The 20,638-nt window shown below is 40.6% G+C and overlaps 1 protein-coding gene across 1 annotated transcript in view; it reads left to right on the top strand.

Annotated features, from left to right (window-relative positions):
- The window catches only part of ANKRD44 (ankyrin repeat domain 44), an 80,479-nt gene that overhangs the window by 22,481 nt on the left and 37,360 nt on the right, over positions 1-20,638 (top strand). The window contains exons 5-13 of the mRNA XM_009890158.1: positions 166-253; positions 2,557-2,699; positions 4,111-4,323; positions 5,777-5,855; positions 9,077-9,191; positions 12,776-12,858; positions 14,146-14,263; positions 16,719-16,787; positions 17,529-17,669. Of these exons, the coding sequence (XP_009888460.1) occupies positions 166-253; positions 2,557-2,699; positions 4,111-4,323; positions 5,777-5,855; positions 9,077-9,191; positions 12,776-12,858; positions 14,146-14,263; positions 16,719-16,787; positions 17,529-17,669 (1,049 nt within the window). The remainder of the gene's footprint in view (positions 1-165; positions 254-2,556; positions 2,700-4,110; positions 4,324-5,776; positions 5,856-9,076; positions 9,192-12,775; positions 12,859-14,145; positions 14,264-16,718; positions 16,788-17,528; positions 17,670-20,638) is intronic.

The raw sequence follows: 20,638 nt of genomic DNA, 5'->3' as shown, positions 1-20,638 counted from the left end.
GTATTTGTGTAATTCACGAATTTATTGCTTAAAAGCAGAATTTTCAGATCCTAACTTTATTGCTAGAATGATGAATATGAAATATGAATATGAATTGATGAACAATGCATAAACTATTGAGTGTGTGATCTGCAGGGTTGGTTTACTTGCTGTTGTTACTTCTAGATGGTGAACTTGCTCTTAGCCAAGGGGGCAAACATCAATGCTTTTGACAAAAAGGACAGAAGAGCTCTTCACTGGGCAGCGTACATGGGTAAGGCTTGGGCTGTTGCTCCTTCTTTTCAATTTACTGTTAAAAAACCAACAACATGTTTTAGAATGGAGAAGAGCAGACCAGGCCATGCAAAGTGAGTGTTGTAGTTACCCTGAAGAGGGAAGGGTTCAGCTGATCTAAATACACCGTGCCCATTTGTGGTTTCTCAGCTGGTGAGGACTTGGCTGTGATTTCCTTTTTAACACAATTAATGTGGGCTTTTTGTGTTGCTTTTTTAATTATTATTTTTTTTAATCCCGACTCTAAGTCCAGCCTGAAGTATATTTGGGCTTGAAAAAATACAGGTTATATTTGTTTCTTTTTTTTTTTTTGCTAAAAACTACTTTATATAAAATGCAGATAAATACAATAATAAATTTGGCTGTTTATCTATGTTTATAAGTAGCTAAGTTACAATATTGTTAGGCTTCATAGCCTTTCCTCCTGTTAAGAGCAACTTGTCATCTTTTATTCCAGAGTGGACAAGAGCAACTGATTCATCTATTCAGGGCATCAATGGTCTTACCAAATACTACTTAAATAAATCAATTGACATTATTGTTCCTTTCAAGTTAAAGGAAAATTTCTTATAGTGAATCATTATGATTTAAAAACGCTAAAACAAGACTGCCTGTGATAGCGGTCACTCAGGTTCAAGAGCTTTCGTGCTGGCCAAGCAGTATATTCCACATCATAGTTCATGAGGTGTTGTATGCCCTCTGCCAGGAGCTCTTTCATCTCACCTGTCAAATTCTTAATTTTAGTCCTGGCACTTCTGGAAATGAGATAATAGGAGATTTCAAACTGTGAGAAAAGCATATTGTGGGGTTTTTTTTTGATAGGCACAGACAGATGGAAAGACTCTTGCCAACAAATGTGATTTGGCTTTTGAGCTAGTGAGCTTTGAACTCTGCTATGTAGAAGTGAAGGGCTTTTACGTTGTGCTGTGCTATTCCACATCTCTTTTGCTCTTCACTCTTTTAACAAATTTATGATGTGCTTTTCAAAATATTTAGATAACATTTAAGGCCTAAAGTAGCCATGGGATTTAGGAGTCTGAAATGTAATTTGGACAGAATTTAGATAATAAGATCTAAGTATCTTATCCTGTAAACCCTTGTGTAGTTTCTTGAATGCTTAGATATCTTTGGGCACTTTGGACTTTGTCCGTAAAGTGTCCTCAGTCCTGCATGTGACCAGAGCTGCATTTCTCATCAAAGTGCTGTACAACTCAGATGATGCACAACATTATATGGTGTTTGACATAACAAGTTATTGTACAAAAGACAGCTCTGCTTCAACATGAAGTTATAAGGCCTATTCCTCAGTTAGCCTTGGTTTAATTTTGGTGGGCACTGTCTGGGAAGACAGGCCAGATGGTTTGAAACCCTCAGGGAGAGGAGGAAACTGAAGATACAGGTGGATTATAAGTTGCATTTTGAGATGCTCAGCTCTTCCCTTGTATTCTATAGGGAGATCCTAATTCAGGGGTAGGCATTTCAGTCCTGAAGACAGATGTCCCATCGATCTGGTAGTCAGCTCTCAACCTGTGTGACTGTTGGGGCTATTGCAGTAATTTTAGTTTGCAGACTAAGTATGTGGGTATAAATGATGAGTTCAGATTCAAACACTTTTAGACATATATTAAGGATTTTTTTTGCACAGGTTTGTGTTAATGATACAGTTTTGGAGAGTCAACAACCTGATACAAAGATCAGTAGATTCAGTAGAAAATCATGTGTTGGTATAGGCAGGCTTTGCATCAAATTCAGCACTCACTTGAAATCTAGTTTTCCGTATCTTCAATGGAGCTGGAGAAGGGGATACCATCATTTTATAATTTATTAAATTTATTTTGTATTATGAATTAAAAATGATGAGTGTTAGCAGTTGTGTCTGCAGGTGACATCAACTGGATGCTGTTTTGGGAGACTTGTACTGTCATGCTCCTGTGCTCACTGTTCTTTCTGTAACACAGAGAAAAAAACACAAACTTATTATATTTAGAGAAATAAATGGGGAGGAGGTGAGGTTTTGTTCTATTAATGACTGGAAAATTAATTCAGTAAAGGGAATTTTGACATGTCTGCTGAAGGTGAATGTGTATTGCATGGATTTCTTGGCAGGACCTGGAGCTAGGATTAAGAACATTTACGAAAATGTTTTTTTTCCCCTTGTAAAACTGTAGGAGCATTGTGAAACAGCAGCGAAAGGGGCAGTGCATTAGCAAGAAAGCAGTAATTTGGGAGAAGTGATGCTGCAGGATGGTATACTCATTGATTACTATCTCTCATCTTTTGAAGGTCACCTGGAAGTGGTTGCCTTGCTGATTAATCATGGTGCAGAGGTGACTTGTAAAGACAAGAAGGGTTACACCCCACTTCATGCAGCTGCATCCAATGGGCAGATTAACATTGTGAAACACCTCCTTAACCTGGGGGTAGAGGTATGTGGTAATGTGCTCTTTGTGGCTTCAAAGTTTCTCTGGTTTTGGAGATACTCTTTTCTTCTTTCTTATGGGTGCTGCTGCAGCCACTGGCAGAGCTTTTAAAGAAAAGAGTTCCCATTTTCTGGACCATGAAGAACACCTTGTGCTTCATGTGGTTTATTAGTTCAAGAGCAGGAAACATTCTGGAATAAAAAAATGTGTGATACAAACAGTAAATTCTAGGCCACCTTGCTGAAGAAACAAGGAAATATATGCTGTTCCTGCAGAGGAAGATGGAATAATGAGATTTCCTTAGGCTCAGCATTCCCTTTGATATGATGAGCGGTTGTTCTCAACATATACACTGTGTACTTTACTAAACTGCAGTTCAAGTTGTGTAAATTTAGGAACCTGTATTTCCTCTGTAGCTGACAGAGGGAAGGAGAAGGATAATTTTCACTGTGGAAAAGAACTTTTTTTCAGGGCACAGACTTCTCTCAGTGTGATATTGTCAACTCAGAGGTTCAAAGCAGCAGTGAGATGACCAGAAGATCCTGCACTGGTTAATCAGAGATGTCAAATAAAGCCATTGCATTTGCCAGCTTTATAACCAGCTGACTTGACCTGCCAAAAAAATGTCATAAGTCTGTGTTCACAGGCTGTTGACTGTGAAGTTGAAGGGGAATAGGTGTTTCCTGTTATTAGCAGTGCTATGCTAATAACTACCTTTAACTTCCACATTCTCCACCACTGGGGATATGATCTTTGAGACATCTCTATTTCGTGGAAGGGTATTCACATGATCCCTGAGCCTTTTGTACAATCTGTCTTGTCCTATTTTACAGAACAGCAGTTGAATACTAAGCCAGTCATCAAGAAGTAACATAATCTTAATTACATCTTTATAATACTGAGCTACTGAAAGTGGTTTGTTATTGAAGTGTAAATGGCTGTGCAGTTTCACCTTCCCTTCACTTAGACACCTTCACTCCCTTCTGAAAAGAAATCTGTGGAAAGAGCTCTTAAGCCTGATTATCTTCACAAAAATTAAATAGTTGGTGTTTAATTTTTTATTTTAAATAAAGATTGTGGGCTTTTTATTTATCCTATTTTCCCACTTACATGTAAAAGGTTTCCAGCTTGTTAGGACGTTTGTCATCATCATCATTACATAGTCCTGCTATCAGCTTTAAGCTGCATGCTTGCTTTTAGAAATTGCCAGTAGGATAAAAAGTTAATAATAGTAAAGGTAAAGTGTTCCAAATTAAGCTCTCTGGGAGTATATTTTTGTCAATGAAATTTGCTGGTGAGAAATATGCCCCATGACAGTTCAAGCCTCCAGCTATTTCCATTTGTAGTATGTGATGCATTATGTAAAACGATAAGTTGGTGTCTGTAATTTTAACTGTGTCTCCTTTTCTCTTTTTAGATTGATGAAATGAACGTCTATGGAAATACTGCACTTCACATTGCCTGTTACAATGGTCAGGATTCTGTTGTTAATGAGCTGATTGACTACGGTGCTAATGTAAATCAGCCTAATAATAATGGATTCACTCCCTTGCATTTTGCTGCTGCCTCTACTCATGGAGCACTGTGTCTTGAACTGCTGGTGAATAATGGGGCAGATGTTAACATTCAGGTAAAACTTGCATTGCAGCTCTTCACTTTTACTTTATCCTATTTTGCACACCTCAGGAGACTGGAAACTATAATAACGAGTACAGCATGGCTTTAAATCCTTGATGGAAGTAGAGTGATGCTGAGAATGTTGATCACTAAACTGTTTGGATGAGATTACTTCCCAGCAGAGGAGCTCTCAGTGCCTTGATAAGTATAATGACAGCTTTAAACTCTAGGCCAGCCGCTCTCCTGAAGGCATGAACCACTACTAAAATATAGTCCCAGGAGCTCTGTCAAAATGTAGTCTCAGGGAGTGGTGGTAAGTCAAGGAACTATTCCTTTCTGGTGTTTTCCTTCCCTCTAAAATATGGATTTAATTAAATCTGATTCTAAAACAGTTCCTTTTGACTTGCCTGGGGAAGTAAGAACTGAAGGCTATTTGTTTACTGATTTTAGAGCTTGTGTTTGCAAAGTCTGATTCTGTTTAGGATATCTGAATGCTTTTGAGGTACAATTGATACATCTTGATGAAGCTGAAAGGGACTTGCTGTTATCCAACAGAGGGTTCTGGTATAGGTACCAGGAGACTTGAGATCTCTGACTTCATATAAGATTTTGACTGTAGTATTTTAAACTCTGTGTGTTTCAGTTTCTCATCTGTGAAACTGGTCTCCCAGCACTTAACGCTTCTGGCAAGTCCCTTGAAATCAGTGAATAGTCAGTGTACTATTTAAACTCAGAATTATTAAAATGAAATTAGGAATTGTGCTTTCCAATGAATGTGAAACCCCATGCCAAGAAACATGAAGTGATGTGAGTAGTGAGGGTGGTACCCTTCCCTCACTATTTTCTCAGCCCCTTGGCTTCCCCAGTCTCAGTTTCCCTCTTTAGAACTCAAAACATTGATCTCTACTCATTGTACCTTTCCTTTCATATGCCTTCTCTGTTTTCTAATTGTCTTTTGTAGACATCCTATTTCTGATTGTGTGGAAACTTATTAACCAAACCTTTTCAATATAGTGGCTTTTATTCTGGGATGTGTCTATAAAATGCAGATTGATAAACAGTAGTTCTTGAATCTCTCAGAGACCGCTTCTACTTAGCTTTCTGGTTCCTTTGCTTTTATTTCCCTTGTTGCAAGGGTTAGAGAAAATAATGACTGAATGGGAAATGTTACTTAAAAATAATATTCAAGAATAATATTTCATATATCTGTAGGTTTTGACCAGGTACTGTGTACAGCCAGTCTGGCTCCGCTCCAGCCCATTTCCTAGTTGTTGCTGAGGAAGTGTTTTACTTGTATGCTTATACCTTCTGCATTTACCATCATGTATAGATTCAGTCATACAGACTTTTGAAGCCAGTAGAGGTTTTATGTGAAGAATAGCTGTAGGATGTTGAGCTGAGAGACTTCAAATTGTTACCACTGTTTTAAATGATAAATGGTTGTTTTTATGTTTTGTTTCTGTTAGAGTAAGGATGGGAAGAGCCCACTGCACATGACAGCTGTCCATGGGAGGTTCACGCGGTCGCAGACCCTCATTCAGAACGGTGAGTTTCTGTGCCTGCACAATGACTCTCCAAAAGATTAGGCATTTCCAAGGTTGCAATTTTCAGTTGTTCTGACCCAGAGTGCCAAAGGACTGCTCTGAGAGCTGCTTAGCTCTCCTTCAATTTTTCGCTTTGAGCTTCACTGACAGCTCTCGTTCCAGCGTGTCATCACAAGTTGAGATTTTGGTTGTTAGCAAAATCCCATATTCCTCCAGCCAACGGTGCTCCAGCTGATTAGTTGTGATTCTTAATGTGAAAACGAGTTCAAAGCTGTAGTTAGGTCTTTTTTTCTGCTGAGAAGCAGGCACAACTTTTTTTTTTTCTCAAATTTTTTAAAAACTAAAAAAAGAAAATGGTTCTAGGTGTCCTCCCTTGGGAGCCCTGGTGTTCTTAGAGCTCAGACCATTTTCTCTACCCTCTACTTATCAGCTGTACTTCTCTCACCTCCCTTAGCTCCACCCCTCGCCACTGTCTTCATTTAGTGTTGAATAAATACTCAGGAGGGTGGACCAGCACCACCTAGTTTGTTCTGGCATAGCCAGCATTCCTGATTATCAGTCATTTATTAGCTATATCTTTTGTCTAAGAATACTACAGAGTATAACAAATATTATTGTTGGAGATCTAGTAGAGGCCTGTTTACGATTGACAGATGTTGCTGTTACTGATTGTTTAATTATGTTTCCCAGCTTTGGCCACTATACCAGACAGGATAGTCTCGGGTGGGATGGTTGATTGCTTTGTTTGTTTGTTTTCCAAAATCCCAAACTTGGAACTTTAAGTGTGAGATGTTGAAGATGGCTGAACAGTTACACTGTAAGTGTAATGACACATTTACACAAGATTGTATTTTAAAATTGAGGTCTTTGGTACATCATTCTTCTTCCAGGTCATCACGCAAATTGTTTTCATATCTCTCCTTGGATAAATAAAATGGTAATAATAAAAAAAGTTTGGACAAACTGGAAGAATCTGTGCTTTAATGCAATTTTTAGTTGTTTAGTCAAATATGTTTTCTGACTTACAGCGGTTGTTTGTTCTCTGTTGGATTTGTGTGTGAAAGGACTGGCAGTTCTTCATTTGTCCTTCATGCCTCTTTACTCTTCTTCAAGTTACTTGGGTTTTGCTTCTATCTTTCTTCGTTTGCTGCCCCTCTAATTTTAGTATTGTACACAGATCTGATTGCAAGTGACTTTATGCCTCATTGCCATGGGATATTGCGGAAGAGAGAAATGTCAATGACTTAAAGAAATGAAGTTTCATTCTGCAGTACTTAATAAGTTGGCTAAAGATGTCTCAATTTCTGGCTGCTGTCTCTAGGTCCTTGTAGAGGAAGGATGGATTACCTTAAAATTGGAAAATTGCGAATGTGATACCTATCTTTAAAAACGGGGAAAAAGAAAAGCTGCAGAATTTTACATAGGTCAGCCAAAAATTCTGAAATGAGCGAATGAACAAACTGTTTGTAAACACTTGGGGGAGAGTGGGCAGTATCTTGCCTAGATTTCTCAAGAGTAAAAGATGCTGAAACACCATCATTCTCTTCTACAGGAGGGTAATAGGCTTTCTGAACACAGCACAGTCCTCTGACTTTTCTGTGGGCAGGTAATGATTGTTGACACCTCCGCTGGTGGAGGCTCCAGCCCAGGGAACCTGGTCCAGCATTTCACTGACCTTTATTTACTGTTAGAAAATGCTGTATAGTGCTTAACAAGAACTTTTCTTGTTGCAGTTATGGCCTGTTATCTCTTGTGAATAGTGGATGTGCAGTAAATATTACCATATCCTGATGTTAGCAAGGCTTTTACATGTGTTAATCGGTCCTGTTTTACCTCAAACCGGGACAACATGCTTTCATAAAGTATTCTCACAGCAAACTACTGGAGTATTAATATATTAGTGTTGGTGCATTACTGGTTGAAAAACTACACTCAGAGGTTAGTAATAAATGGATTGTTGAAATGGAAGGTGTAGTGAGGGGCTTTTCAATTTCCCTCCTGGGTCTGGAACTATCCCGTCTTTTCATTAACAACTTGGATAGTGGAATATAAAATGTGCTTTTAACATTTGGATAAAACATGAAGTTGGAAGAGACTGTTAGTTTGGCAGAAGATGGAGTCGGAATGGAAAATGATCCTGTAAAATTTGAGACAGAAGTTATAATGCCAGTGAAACAAAGGAAAGATCCCCCACACAGGCAGGAGTATCAGTTGGACAAGTTCATAATGGCAACAACTGGGTGGGTGGTGGCTCCTCAAGAAAGGATCTGGAGTTTGTAGAGGATCAGAAGCTTGTTGACTACAAGTCAACAGTGTTGTGGTGCTTAAAAAAAAAAGATCAACAATGTACATGGTGCTGTACAATGTACAGGAGTGTAGAGATACGAGCGTAGCCAGCAGGCATGAAGTAATCCTTTTGCTCAGCTCAGCATTAGGAGATGTCAGCTGTAGTACTGTTTCTGGCTTTTGACGCATTTTACTTGCAGAAGAATGTGGGCCAGCTGGAAGAGGACTGGGGAAGGATGAGAATAGTTGCAGTGCAGCAAACCTGACTTACGAGTAAAGACTAAAAAAACTACAGTTCCTTGGTCCAAAAAGAAAACAAGGACTTGATAGCAATCTTTGCATAGTCAAAAGCCACAGCAGAGAAGAAAGAAATAATCTATTTTTCCTGCTTGTGAGGATAAACCACGAGATGACAGGCTTAAATTGCAACAGGAAGAGTTCTACTTAAGCACTGTTTGGTTGTTCTTTTGTAAGACACGGAGAAGGCACACAACACGCTGGTTGTTTGCAGCGTGTTCCTGTTGGCCTCTCGAATGAGCTCTATTTAACATTGTTGTCTTATGAGTAAAGTTGAGTGGCAGTGTCTTTACGAATAAGGGCAGAGTTTCAGCAGTTTATTTTTTTAGTTTAATTTCAGGCATCTGTTTGTACCTTTAGATGAGAGTCAAGTCTGAATCATGTACTTGACCATTGCATGTCATCCTGTTCGCCTGTTTCCCAGCACTCTGGGGAAGGGGGAAAATGCTGCTGTTAGACCACGTTCAGTACCGGTGGCTGCCAGCTGACAGCTTGCTGTGTGCTGCTTCTCGGTCCTGAAATTTCGTGTCTCTGTGGCTGGACTGGTTATGCTGCATTCGCTAGAGAGGAATAATGTTTGTCGTCACTGGTTCACGCTTAACCTTCCAGCGTTAAACTGTACGAAAATGTATTTTGCAGGAGGAGAAATTGACTGTGTTGATAAGGATGGTAACACCCCTCTGCACGTGGCTGCAAGATACGGACATGAGCTTTTGATTAACACCCTCATAACCAGCGGAGCCGATACTGCCAAGTAGGTGGCTGAAGTGGAGCTGTTTCTAATGATCAGGTGTTATGTCCAATGCCTGGAAAGACAGTTACTTCTCATGTTCTGAAGTGTGAAGGTCAAAATGGATAAGCCTTCGGTGCACTTCGTTCAGTGGGTGACCTGGGGCTAAAATATGAACACTGGGAAGCGTGGAGGGGAAGGAAGCCGTGCTCAGTTCCTACTGTGCTCAATTATGCAGTTAGAAGTAGTGCAAGTACTGTTTCTTTTTCCTAAAGCATTGATGTGGCACAGTGGTATATAATGTACATGAATTACATAAAATGCTTCTTGATCACAGTTACTCCATAAAGTCTGTAGCAATGAGTTTGTGTAGGAATCGTAATTGAAAAATATTCAGATGCTTTCCAAGGGAATTGTGTGCACATTCCTTAGTATCTAAATTAGCCTAATGTTTAGTGGCCTGTCATAAATGGTGATTATGATTTCGTCTTGTATCTTTTGGTGTGACATAAGATAATCAATAGAAATGCAGTATTGCAAAGCAGATGTTCCCAGGTATTTCTGATCTCAGTATAACTAGAACCTGTCGATGTTGCATTGTTTCTGATATTCAGGTGGCTGAAATAATAGGACTGCTTTTATTTGATTTGTGGGTTTGGAAGTCTTTTTTGACTAGAAGGACAAAGAGTTGAAATTAGACACATTTCTAAATGTGCTTTCTGCTTCAATTCAATTCAGTTTGGGTTTTTTTTTTCTGTTGCACATATGTCAAGACTGCACCCACAATATGATAAGTATTGTTGACTCAAACATTGACAGGTGCTTGATTTTTAAGAGTACTTGTTCAGGTATGTTCAGGTTCTTATGGTCTGTCAAAAGAAAATAGCAAACTTGAAGGTAAACAGAGGGGTACAAGAGTAGAGCAATGCAACGCCATGAGGGATGTGTGTACCAGGTGTTTAATAGCAGTATCTGATTTGATGAACGTAAGTTTTCTGCAATTAACTCCACATTTCTCCAAAATATAATTTAAGAGTCTTCTACCTCGAACCTACCGTAGAAATCGGTGACTTCTCTTGACTTACCTAGTTAGGAAAACCTGCTTTCAGGTGCAAATGAGCTGGTTTTAGTTTTGAAGATACTTGCAGCTGTCAGTATTTTGTTTGTTTGCTTGATGATGTTTAAAAAAGTGGTACATTTGCCCATATTCCTTTATCAAGTACGACTGTCACCGTGCAAACTCAGAAGGTGGAACAGATCTTCAGTTGGCATGGATAATGAAACTCCACAGGCTTCAACTAACGTCAATGGATTTTATTAACATAGCCGACATGAAGATCTTGGTGTCTAAATAGATGAGTATTTTTGCTAGCTCTTTCTCCAGTGCCATAAGTCCCAGTCTGTCTCTTATCTTGAGATTTAAGGGGAAAGTGAGACGCAGTGGGATAGCCTGCTCTTGGAATCGGGGTTATCCAGTTAGGAATTTCTATTTCACACCTGGGTGACTAGAGCATTGATCGAATGAAATACTTTTTCCAGCAGCAGCAATAAATGAAATGAGAAGTTGGCTCAGAGATACCAGGCGGATCTAAACGATGCTACTGTGCTAAACAAGGAGCATTGAAATGCTGGGAATGGGCTTTCATATGTGCTGCGTGTAAATAACCCTGGCTGAGCTCCCTGAACTGGCTTTGAAAAGAAAACTCCGCAGCATTGTTAGGAACAACTGCAGACAGCTCGGTCAGTCTTTGAGGCAACTGCATTTAAAGGGGAAAGTGGGAAAGTGATGGAAGAAACCAGTGTGAACAGCGCTACAGAAGTATGACACTGGTTAGCAGATGTGCAGATAGTGTATTTTGATGGAAACCGGCCAAAACATGTGCTGGGTGGAAATCTTGACCAAAAAGAGGAAAAATGTTGCTTTAGATAACTAGGTGGAGGAGGAGACAGAGGGAAATGGGTGTAGGAAGAAGCACAGCAATACAGAATGTCCAATGTTAGCTTAAATAAATGAATCCACAGCTAAAAAATACCACCTGTTTATACAGATGCAGCAGCTTGGTAGAGCTTCTGCTGTTTCCTTCAAAGAATAGGCTGTCAGATCGACTTTTAATAGATCTACTCTAAGATGTAAATGCTGACAGTAGCAAAATTAAAATTTGTACAGCATCACAAGTCAGTCCTTAGCGTAGTGAAGCAGCAAGGAGGACAAATTTAATGTGAAGACAAAGGAAGGATGGGGCTGTGGATTCTGGAAAGAATAAGTTTTTAAAAGCAAACCAAAACTAGTTAAATACATACATTATATGTATAAAATGCTGGAGAGAGCAAGATATCCGTATAAGTATCCATATTCATTTTGTCTAAGGCTCCATAAGTAATTGTGATTTATGGTGAATCTTGCAGAAAGACAAGTTCCTGCATCTTTGGATCTGTTTCTGAAGTCCTGTTCCACGAGGTGATCATACCCTCCCATCCACCAGTTTTCTTGCAGAATTAAAGGGCAGATATAAATACATCTGCTATTGTTCAAGAGTTTGTTATTTTTCAAAAATATATCTGCTGAAGCAGGCAGTAGGTGATAATCCTGTCAAGATAGTTGGTTTCAGAGACTCCGTTTTTATATGCACTTGGAGGACTGCCTGTAAAATATTTCTAGAATAACAAGATGCTATTCACAAAACAACGCTAAATGACAGAAGCCAAGATATCCAAACCCAAAAGTCTTCTAAGACAGTAAATAGCGATGTGCTTAGGGACTGAACTGGGATGATTTGCTGATGTTAATAAAAGCTGCTGAGCACTCGGCTTATTTAAAAACTATGTAGTTGCCTGAGAGATTTAGCCTATTGATAGGTGCCTACTTTTTTTTCACCCAGCATGTCTGCTCTGAGAAGTTTATGGTGTAATTGAAAAAGAGGGTCATGCGTTAAGGCGGGGGGAGGGGACGGACGGACGGGCAGGGAGGGAGGGCAGAATTTGGAAGGTCATGTGAGGAGATTAGCTGTAGCAAATAGGAAAATTAGATGTTTGGTTCTTAGGATGTGGGAAGAAAACTGTAAGTGTCATGGCAGCCTAAAGGAAAGCGTGAAGAAGAGTCTTCAGCTACCCCAGCCCCAGGGGAAAGAGAGGGAAGAAGGGCAGGCTTTGAAAACCCACATGAGAGTTATCGAAAGGATGTTAACTGCAGGAAAAATGGATTTCAGAAATACTACTGAGAAGATTTTAGCATTTACTTTTGCCTCAGAATAGCAGTTGCAGTATATGTAGCTGATGGAGAAATTTGTGCATCCCACACTGGGAAACTGACTCCAAGCAATATCTGCTCTGTTGCTTCCTCCCTTACCTTGGCTTTCGTCTTGAATTTTTAGAAACCTTCCTGCCACATTCTGTTCACAGCATAATGCCAAGATTTTGCTGTATCAGAATATTTGCAACTCCCAAGAAGGCTGGTAAGGAAATACAGATAAAAATAACACGACAGGAAGAATCTTCCTCAAAAAGGATCAAAAATGCTGCCTTTGTGGAAGGAGCTTTTGATGTGTTGTGTCTGTACACAACCTGCATTTTCACATGGCTCTGTGTAATGAGGCTGTTGTGCCTTTCAGGTGTGGGATCCACAACATGTTCCCTTTACACCTAGCAGCGCTGAATGCCCACTCAGACTGCTGCAGGAAATTGTTGTCATCGGGTAAGTAAACAGCACAGTGTCTGTGGAGCTCGAGTAGTGTGTGTCTCTGCTGCTTACGGCCCCTTTATACTCATTGTTGTGAACTGTTCAAATGAAAGACTTCCTGTGCTGCTGTGTTCAGCTGCGTGGTGTGGTGTACGGGAGTGTGCGAGGCTTTCCTAACGGCATGCTGGTACTTCCTCTATTGTTCATGCCTGAAGCCCTTTTCCCCTGGCAGGCTCAGAGGGTTCATATTAATTCACCAGGAAGAGGGAGGAAATTTGGGACCCTTTTCCAAACTGTAGGAATGTCAGACACCATTTTAGTTTGGGTTCCCCCCGCCCCCAGAGAAATAATTCAAGAAATTATCTCCTCAGGGCCTGCACTGGTGCAGGTATTTACATCTCGCTGGCGATGATATATTGTAGATACAGCTAAAGTGTGTTTCTGAATCCGGCCAGAGTGAAGGAGTTAGGCTGGCCAAAGCTCTGTAGGCACGAGAAGGGAAATGAGTGAAAGTGTAATGTCGAGAAGGCAGTCTCACCAGAGCCCAAAGCAGAAGAAGCAGGAGTTTGCTGATGCAACTGTTTCAAAAGAGGCAGTAATCAGGTGCCAAATCCCAAATTCTTTTTTTCCAGGCAAGAGTTCCCATGAGTTATAAAAACACAAGTCAGATCACATGCTTTTTCTAGAAAATTGCTTCATTACTTAAAACGTAAAATCTCCTACAACTACTCTTTTCCCTAAACTTGAGTCCTGCAGGATATAAAAAAGTATGATATATGGCAATTGCATACCCTATTACATTAAACCTTGGTGTGCTCTGGCCTTGACCACCAGATCAGGAAGGAAGAGAAAAAGCTCTGGCTGACCGGAGTTAATACTGCCGGGCTTATATCTTGGGCCTTGTGCATCTCGATGAATATCCCTGCGTGCTCCTGGAAGCCTCTTTTCCAACCTGAAAACCACACGCAATAAAAATGGCCCTATTTCATGTTCAGGCTGACTCTGTGGTTTTTCCTCACTTTTTCATGTTTTCTGTCTTCATGTCCTTGTTGTCACAGTCCTCTTGATAAGTATCTGCCTCATAAATGCCTGTCACGTGGTTTTAAAATAGGGATGTGGCACAGAGCTGGATGTGGAAATAGATGCTGGTCGACTTTGCAGCTCTTTTTATAGAGCTGCCAAACTGGAGCAGCCTCTCGCCGTTCCCGTGACAACCTCTTTCTGACTGTAGTTGCTTGCGTTCTGTTTTTTCCTAACTAACTGATTTTTCTGTCTCTGCAATGTTTCTTGTGGTTTAACTAGGACAAAAGTATAGCATAGTGTCCTTGTTTAGTAATGAGCACGTGCTGTCTGCAGGCTTTGAAATAGACACCCCTGATAGTTTTGGAAGAACGTGCCTCCACGCTGCCGCTGCAGGAGGGTGAGTAGCTGTGACTGTAGCTGTTGTAAGTTATTTTGTGGCTTTGTTGCAGATTTGGTGCCAGCCAACTTGACTGTGCCATCCGCGGCGGAATTTATTGCGGTGCAAGGGAAGCAAAGCTGTCTGATGTCAAATTTTGGTCACTTGAGGCTGTTTTTTCCCACTGCCCTCACGTAGGGGTTGCTTGCAGAGTAAAGGCGGTGGTCTGATTCCCTCTACCACAGACAGCCGGGTTGTGGTGTGAAGCATGGGTTTCAGGCAGGGGGTAAAACTCTTCCTTTTCATGCCCCTGTGAAGACTGCTCCAGCTTTGGGTAGGGGTGCTGCATGCTCACCCAGCTCTGTCTGTTGGCCACAACGGTCCCTGAGGGCCAGCAGGCAGCAGGAAATTGTCAGTTCCTCGGGCAAAGCAAGTGAGGAGAAGGAGCTGTGGCTCCTGGGATGCTGCTGGCAGGCGAGTTATTCCTGGCCTCCACTTTTGGACTGTGTCCTTGTCTGAAAATGTAACTACGCAACAGTGCCCATCAGATTGCAATCCTGGAGTCCAAATGCAGTTCATCTCCCTCTTTCCCGTTTTTCAAGTGCAAATTTAAAAGTTTCTAAACAAAACCGACAAACCAAAACAACAACAGAAACCCCACTCCCAACCAACCAACCAACCCCCAACCTCCAAATTAGAAAATCAAAAGACTGTTGTTCTCTCAGGGTGATGCATTCCTGGTAAGTGCTGGGAGGCCGGAAATGGAAACAAGTGAAAACTGAAGTATGTCAATTTAAGTTGTAAATGTTGCATCCAGTTAGTTTAAATATTTCCAAATAATTGTCAGTGGAGTGCTGTGAAGTTAACCTAGCAAAAGGACAGAACGTTTGGCAAGCATTGAGTTTTGACTCTTCTGTTGAGGACTTTATGGCTCAGAAAACAGCTGAAATGGAGCCTTGGCTAGAACCTAGCTTGGATTCTCTGTGGTTATAGCAAGCAGAAATGGTCATCCGCGGCGAATACTTGGCAGTCTTTCTGGAAGTTGTTTTTTCTTCTCGGTGGACCAAAATGTATATCACAAAATTTTCGTTGTTAACAAAAACCTGATAAAATTGATCCAAGTATTGTTTTTATTATTCTTATGGTGTTATTCTTCTTGATACTGGTTAATAGAGGAGGTATGACTGTTGCTTGGGTGCAGATTATTATAGTATAGTTCAAATGCTACCTCTTTGATAAGGCTGTATCCTGAAAGAATAATAAAAACAACCTGGAAGTCCTAAAGAGAAGGAGAGACTTCATAAGAAGCAAAAGTGCCTCATGAAAATAAACCACATTTTCCAGTGGTTAACTACAATTGCCATCACTAAGAAGTGTTTTTATTTTTAGTAAGTTGTGGTGAGTGTTCTGTAGCTATTTCGTGCAATAGCCGTTTAGAGCAGGGATGAGCATACGCCAATATATTGCATCCAGTCTTTTTTTTTCCCCCTGGAGCTGGAGCTATACAAAAGGCATTAGTTTTTTTCTTGACATGTGCCTGTTACTCCCATTACATTAATGGGAGTTGCTCGAGTACCAGGAAAAGAACAAACTTCAAAGGCCTGCTCATCTGATTGTGAACACGAATGATTCATTGCCCCTGTGAATGTCGAGAAGTCTTGGAAATTGCTGCACTTCTTTACGTCATTTTCTGGCCTGGAGTCATACATTTATTCGCTTGAATTACAAAAGATGTGAGAATTCAGCTGTTTTATTTTCTATTAAAAATCACCTGGCTTTAAACAAGATGAAGAAGCAGCTATGATGTGGTGAATTCTTTCAACCGATAAAAAGCAATGGAGTCCAACTCATCCACTTATATAAATGGAGTATTGATATTGACACTTTAAATTGCTATGCCCCTTATTCAACAAAACAGTTAGAGATGTGCTTAAATTTATCAATAGTCAACAAATCATATGAGAATAAACCTAAAAGTAACTCTTGTGATTAAATCTCACTAAGTAAACAGGATTTGAGTAAAGTGCTTACTGTTGAATGCTTTGCTGAACGGGGGTGGATTTCGTTAAATGTCACCTCTTCGTTATTAGACTGGCATTTTATAAGCTAGCAACAACTTTCTTTTAAAGTTCTCTTATAACAAACCAGTTCAGTGTGGGAAGCATTAAAGTACAACTCCCCTTGAAAATCTCCAAACACACTGAATTCAGATCACATTTACTGTGCTCTCATTGGAAAATTAATGTTTTTTCTTCTGCAGAAGAGAAGTTTGAAGTTTTCTAGAAAAAAAAAATGGAAATAGTTTTTGAAAGCTTTATTTTCTGTTTGATTGAATTTCACATAGTTGGTTGTATCCTGTTTTTGCATGGCAAATAATACAAAAATAGAGTAACTTTTTCCTCTTTGGGGGCAGGGGGCAACACAGATGTAAACTTCTGGTTTGTTCATGTTTGGTTTTCTTTACTTCTCTTTCCAGTAATGTTGAATGTATAAAACTCTTGCAAAGCAGTGGAGCAGATTTTAATAAGAAGGACAAATGTGGGAGGTAGGTAAATGATGAAGATCATTTGAAAAACAACAAAGAAAGAATCTAGCAGGCAAGGAAGAAAGACGTACCTCAGTCTGAAAATCATATGTTCTATGAAAAATGACAGTAAAATAAACTAGGAGTTTGGCCTTCCCTGCAGAATTCTTGCTGCTGCAGTTAGATGCCAGACAGACAGGTGCAGACTTCATTAAAGACATGAAAGCCATCCCACCCTCTTGAGGTTTTGGTTTTAAAAATATCACGGGTTTATTTTTTCCTTATTGCTTCTCTTATTGCCAAAATTCTTGTGCATGTGTGCCTGAGACAACACCTGGGTTATGATGGGAGGATTGCTGCTATTTGACGTGTTTCCTAGAGGGCTTTTTTTTTCCCCCATATGAAGTGTTGCTATGAGTGTTGCTATGCCAGCTAAATAAGATGCTGCGAGGGACACCGTGCTTTGCTCTGCCTCCCAACTGGAAGAAAATAGCACGTATGCAGAGCAACAGCAGAGGCTGTCACTGGGAACAGGTTGTTTGCAAGACACAGATTGAGGATCTGCATCCTATTAGGCTTTGTAGGAGCACCAAAACTTCCTATTAACACAATATTTTGTTAAATTTGCATAACTTTGCATTTCATCACAGAAACATAAGGCACTGATACCGACTGCTGGAAATCTGTAGGAATTAAGATTTATTGCTATCCTCGGTGGTGCAAATTGGAACATGAGGTAACAAATTGTCACTTATGTTCCAGGACACCTTTGCACTATGCAGCTGCAAATTGTCATTTCCACTGTATTGAGACACTGGTGACAACAGGAGCCAATATCAATGAAACGGATGACTGGGGACGCACCCCTTTGCACTATGCTGCTGCTTCTGACATGGACCGAAAGTAAGAAAGCCTCTTTGTATTCCCTTTTTAAAGTGTTTTGCTAAATCAGTGTCATTCTGTTCTCTTCATGATGCTATGTCATTTGAGCCAAAAAAGTGATCCTGCTAGCAAAGGAATTTCTCTCAGATGTATACGTAACTCCACATTGAGTTGCTCTGACTAGAAGCCAAATCCCCAGATGATGTGGCATTTCAGCTCCACAGTTTACCTTTGATGTAACACACATTTTTGCATCCACCCTGTCCTACTGAACTATTTTCACAGTGTTTTGTCTTCTGTTTTCCTCTGTGTGGTTTCCTCACAAGAGTAAAATCAGAGAAATTTTTACATCTGCTTTGCAAGTACATCAGAAGAGATAGAGCAAGAGACAGCAGAAGGAGAGGTTTTCCCAGATGGACTGTTGTGACAGACAAACATCTGGCCATTCTGACAGACTTTCTGGAAAAGAAGGGATAGATTTACCCATCAGTCTCTCTCCACTGTCAGACCTGATAAAAATGCTCACCCTGTCCAAACAGGTTGCTTTTAGAGACTTTAAAAAGAGGAAGCCTGGGGAATATTATTTGGCAGAATGCACTGCTGTTCTAATGAGTAAGGGGGAAAACAGCTGCAAAACTTAGAAATCCTGTGGTTAGTGACTGCAATTTCTAATTCCCAGATAGTTGCATATTTTGGCAATCTCTTCCTTATAACATACCATATAAAACAGGCTCAATTATCCTGTTAGTTCTTTCTTAAAACTGTGTCGTGGTTTAACCCCAGCCAGCAACTAAGCACCACGCAGCCACTTGCTCACTTGCCCCCTCAGTGGGGTGGGGGAGAGAATCAGAAGAGCAAAAGTCAGAAAACTCATGGGTTGAGATAAAGACAATTTAATAAAGCAAAAGCGGCACACACAAGCAACGGAAAATAAGAAATTCATTCACTGCTTCCCATCAGCAGGCAGATGTTCAACCATCTCCAGGAAAGCAGGGCTCCATCATGCGTAACCGTTAGTTGAGAAGAAAAAACACCATAATTCCGAACATCCCCCCCTTCCTCCTTCTTCCCCCATCTTTATTTATATGCTCAGCATGACATCATGTGGTATGGAATACTGCTTTGGTCAGTTGGGGTCAGCTGTCCCAGCTGTGCCTGCTCCCAACTTTTTGTGCACTACCAGCCCTCAGTGGCAGGCCAATATGAAGAGCAGAAAAAGCCTTGACTGCTTAGCAACAACCAAAACCACCAGTGTGCTATCAACACCACTCTCATCTCAAATCCAAAACATAGCACTATACCAGCTGCTGGTAAGAAACTCAACTCTATCCCAGCTGAAACCATGACAAACTGTTAGTGACCTCTGTTTATTTTAGGTCATCTCATGTTTCTCTGTCTCTTTCCTTTAGACAATAAGGAACTATTTTTTTGCTTTCTTGTAGAGTGGTATCTGGTAAAAATAGGTCTGGCTCATTCCCAGCAGAATACCACCTCAAAGCCACTGCAGGAAAACTTTGGATTAACTTCATGGTAGTGGTTTGGATGCCATACCACAGCCTTGGTAGATTCTTCATAATTTACTGTTATAATACTGATATAAAAAATGTCTTTCCTATCACCCTCAAACCTCAACAGTGCTGGGAAGATGGCAGCAGGATCTTCAAAGGTCTGGGCTTGGCATTATAAGCAGAGTAGGCTCGTAAGAAGGCTTTCACCACAGGTTGCTTCCAATTCTGTCTTGCCAGGCTGAGGTGTTACTCGGAGTCTTAGGAATGGTGATTTGGTGTGTGTTTTTCAGCTTTTGGTTCTTTGTAGGTGAGGCTTCTGCATGTAAACAAGCTCTTGGTTAACTTAAGGATGTATCTACTTCCATCCCTAATTAAAAAAAAAAAACCAAGAAGGCGCTTACTTTAGCCACATTCTGAACATTGGCAGGAATATGTGGCCTTTATTTCCCCTCTTAGTCCAAACCTAAATAGATTCTGATGTGATGACACTGTCTTCTCATTAAACTTTCCAGTTAGAGACGTTCAGGAGGAAGCCCTGTTACATAGATGAAATGCTATTTGCAGTCTGTGATTTTGTAGGTCAGCATATTTTTTTTTCTGCTGAATGGAAAAAAAATCCCAAGGTCAGGCAATCTCACTCCAAAGAATATTCGTAATTATTTAACTTTGGATGTGAGCAGTTAATGAACAGGGAGAAGTCTTTGTGCAGCAAGGTTGCCCTACTGTTTCAGCTATTTTGGTAACTGTTGTTGCTTATGGTCTTCAGAAAGTACCCTTTCCTGCAATGGAAATCACAACAGCATTTTCATTAAATGGATGATTGCAGTCTCTGAGTATGTACTGTTTCTCCAGATCATTGCTTATTCTGTTTAGGGAATCTGATTTTGAGATCTCACTAGTTCGTAGTTAACTGAAAGCAGATGGAGGTAGGACTTCAGCCTTGGAATCGAACCTGGCAAGGGATGTCAAGGCCAACAGGAAGGGTTTCTTTAAGTATATAGGAGACAAAAGGAAAACTAGGGAAAATGTGGGCCTGCTGTTGAATGAGAGAGGTGCCATGGTGATAGATGATGCAGAGAAGGCGGAGTTGCTGAATGCCGCCTTTGCTTCTGTCTTCACTGTTCAGGCCAGTCCTTGGGAGACCCAGACTTTGCAGGTAACAGAGAAAGTCTGGAGGAAGCAAGATGTTCCCTTGGTTGATGAGGAACAAGTTAGAGATCAGTTAGATAAACTGGATATCCACAAGTCCATGAGGCCTGATGGGATGCACCCTCGAGTGCTGCGGGAGCTGGAGGAAGTCATTGCTGGGCTGCTCTCCATCATCTTTGAAAGGTCCTGGAGAACAGGTGAGGTGCCTGAGGACTGGAGGATAGCCAATGTCACTCCAGTCTTCAAAAAGGGCAAGAAGGATGACCCAGGAAACTATAGGCAAGTCAGCCTCACCTCCATCCCTGGAAAGATGATGGAACAGCTTGTTCTGGG

The sequence above is a fragment of the Charadrius vociferus genome, unplaced genomic scaffold (genome assembly GCF_000708025.1).
Source record: "Charadrius vociferus isolate BGI_N301 unplaced genomic scaffold, ASM70802v2 scaffold147, whole genome shotgun sequence".
Classification (NCBI taxonomy): Eukaryota; Metazoa; Chordata; class Aves; order Charadriiformes; family Charadriidae; genus Charadrius; species Charadrius vociferus.
The sequence above is the reverse complement of the archived record's forward strand: the minus strand, read 5'-3'. Positions and strand labels throughout refer to the sequence as shown.